The sequence below is a fragment of the Penaeus vannamei genome, chromosome 38 (assembly GCF_042767895.1).
Source record: "Penaeus vannamei isolate JL-2024 chromosome 38, ASM4276789v1, whole genome shotgun sequence".
Classification (NCBI taxonomy): Eukaryota; Metazoa; Arthropoda; class Malacostraca; order Decapoda; family Penaeidae; genus Penaeus; species Penaeus vannamei.
Window position 1 is genome coordinate 9815231 of NC_091586.1, and position 2500 is coordinate 9817730.

A 2500-nucleotide genomic window follows, 5' to 3' on the forward strand; every position below is an offset into this window, starting at 1 on the left:
AGCGGGATCTCGACACTACCCGCATCCAAGTTAACTGTTGGTGGGTCAACCTGGTACAGCTGCTCAAAATACTCAGCCCAACGTCCCCGCACTACAACAGGATCTGAAACGATCTGACCACTTACTGAGCGAACTGCTGTCACCTGTGAAGAGGGCTTGGAGTTCAGCTTTCTCAGGGCTTGGTATGCAGGACAAAGGTCATTTACTAAGAAATGGCCTTCTACCTCCTCTGCAAGACTCCTAATAAACTGTTCCTTGTCCCTTCTTAACAGGGACCGAGTTCTGCGCACATGAGAACGGTGCAATTCCCGATCCCCTGTCAGACGAGCCGCACAACATGCATCTGTGGCTTCCAGTGTCTCCCGCGAGATGGAATTCTGTACTGCTCTCGGGCGTACACCAATCGTATCTTGAACTGCATCAAGCGTTTCATGCTTAAAGGTATCCCACAGAAGAACAGGGTCTGTCAGACTGCCAAGCACTGCGAAACGATCAGAGATTGCCTCAGCAAACCCGCGGGCACACTTCCCTTCCCTCAGCCTGTCCAAATGAAACACCCTAGGGTGATCATTTGACCGCTGGGGGGTTTTGAAGTGGACCCGGAGGGTAGCCACAACCAATCTATGGTCAGTACCACAGAACTCAGCACTCTTGTACACCCTGCAATTCTGAAGGATCCTCCAACGAGTGCTAACAAGTATGTGGTCGATCTCCTTAGCTGCGTTACCCGCATCACTGTACCATGTCCAGCGATGTGGGTCTGGGCGCTGGTACCAGGAGCCAGAAATCCTCAATTTCTGGGACCTAGCAAAGTCCCGGATAAGGAGGCTATTCTCACTACCGGCATCAGCTCCTGAACCATGGGGACCGACAGACATCTCATAGCCAGCTCGATCACAGCCAGATACCGCATTGAAGTCGCCCAGAACAATGCGAATATCTCATCGGGGACATCTGTCTGCCACAGATGTAAGTTTGGCGTAGAACATCTCTTTCACGTCAAGTTTACAAACATCGGTAGGAGCGTACACAACAATAAGAGACATGAAGCCAAAAGAAAGCTTCAATCTCAATACCATTATACGCTCATCAACAGGAGTAACCTCTACTACCGAGGGCTGGAGTCTGCTGGAGACGGCAATGGCTACTCCCTGGAGATGGTGGCCATCGCTGCGGCCCGACCAGTAATAGGTGTAGCCACCTACACAGGTCATGCCGCTGCCAGGCCTCCTCACCTCCGAGAGAGCAGCCACCTCAACTCTCAGCCTCCCCAGTTCCCTCAACAGTAGAGGCAACCGATCATCCTGATGCAAAGAACGGACGTTCCAAGCCCCCACCCTAACTTCCCGCCTGAGGTTCGGCCTCTGGCAGTCGCTCCGGGTGGATGCCACCTCTGCCACCCCCACCGACGCTGCCCCATATAAAAGGGGGTGGCGGGCTGCGTGCCCCATCATCCACCTGTGGGGTTCCCGACGGCTTTCCCCCACAAGCTTCACTCTGGGCTGGCGGCCACCAGAGCGCAGGCGAGACGGGTAGTCCCCGTTCCCAGCCTGCGCTCCAGCAGTCGCCCTCCCAGCAGGGCCCACAGTCCGCCTCACTTGCTGGGTGGGAGGGGCTTTTCCCCTCCTCCCAGCCTCTCCATTTATAAGGTTCACTGCCGATTGGTTTATATCTGGGGGGAGGAGGCCTGGCAAGTCCCACCTCCCCCGAGCCTCCCATTAACCCCAGGGGGCTAGGGGGCAGGAGTTGGCACAGGGCCAGGGCGTGTCCACACGCCGGTGGGCCATGGCCCTGAACCTCTGAGGCCTCCTGCTGCTGCGAGATCCCCCTCAGTTTAGCCTGGAACCGCAAGGTACCCAGTTTCCATGGGTGGCCACCAGGAGGCACTGCAGGGAGTCTCGATGATGGAGAGGCTATGCACTGGCAGGGGGAGGCTTATGCAGAGCTGCTCCCTTTTTCGCACGAGGCAGCTGTAAGCGAGAACGCATGCAGAAGCTCTTAACACTAACTAGACTACCACTCCATCGCTTCACACCACCCTGCGCATGAAGCACCCACCCGCTTATGTTTACACCAGACAGAAACCACATACCGGATCGGTCGTGGTCCGAGATAAAAACGATCGCGTCCTCCATTGCTTTTCAGGGTGGAATTGAAAAGTATATTACTGGGAAAGAGAAACGCCACAAAGTAAACATATGTAAGAAAGAGCTCACAGTAGGAACCTGGAACGTCCGTACCCTTCATAAAGCTGGCAAAGTCAAAGAACTCGAACACGAATTACAACGGTACACCTGGAATGTCATCGGTCTAGCAGAAATACATGAAAAAGGAGTTGGATTCATAGTTAACAAGAATACAATAAGATCAGTTTTAGAGTGCACACCTATCTCGTCAAGGATCATCAGAATTCGTATTAAAGCTCGACCGCTCAATCTCACCATCATACAGATTTATGCTCCAACAGGCGATTATGAGGACAACGACGTGGAATTGTTCT

At 53.7% G+C, this 2500-nt stretch overlaps 1 protein-coding gene across 1 annotated transcript in view; it reads left to right on the forward strand.

Annotated features, from left to right (window-relative positions):
- Nucleotides 1-2064: 2064 nt before the first annotated feature.
- LOC138859825 (craniofacial development protein 2-like) overlaps nt 2065-2500 on the forward strand; it is a 531-nt gene continuing 95 nt past the window's right edge. The window contains exon 1 of the mRNA XM_070116120.1: nt 2065-2500. This exon is cut by the window's right edge and continues 95 nt beyond it. Coding sequence (XP_069972221.1) covers nt 2065-2500 — 436 coding nt within the window.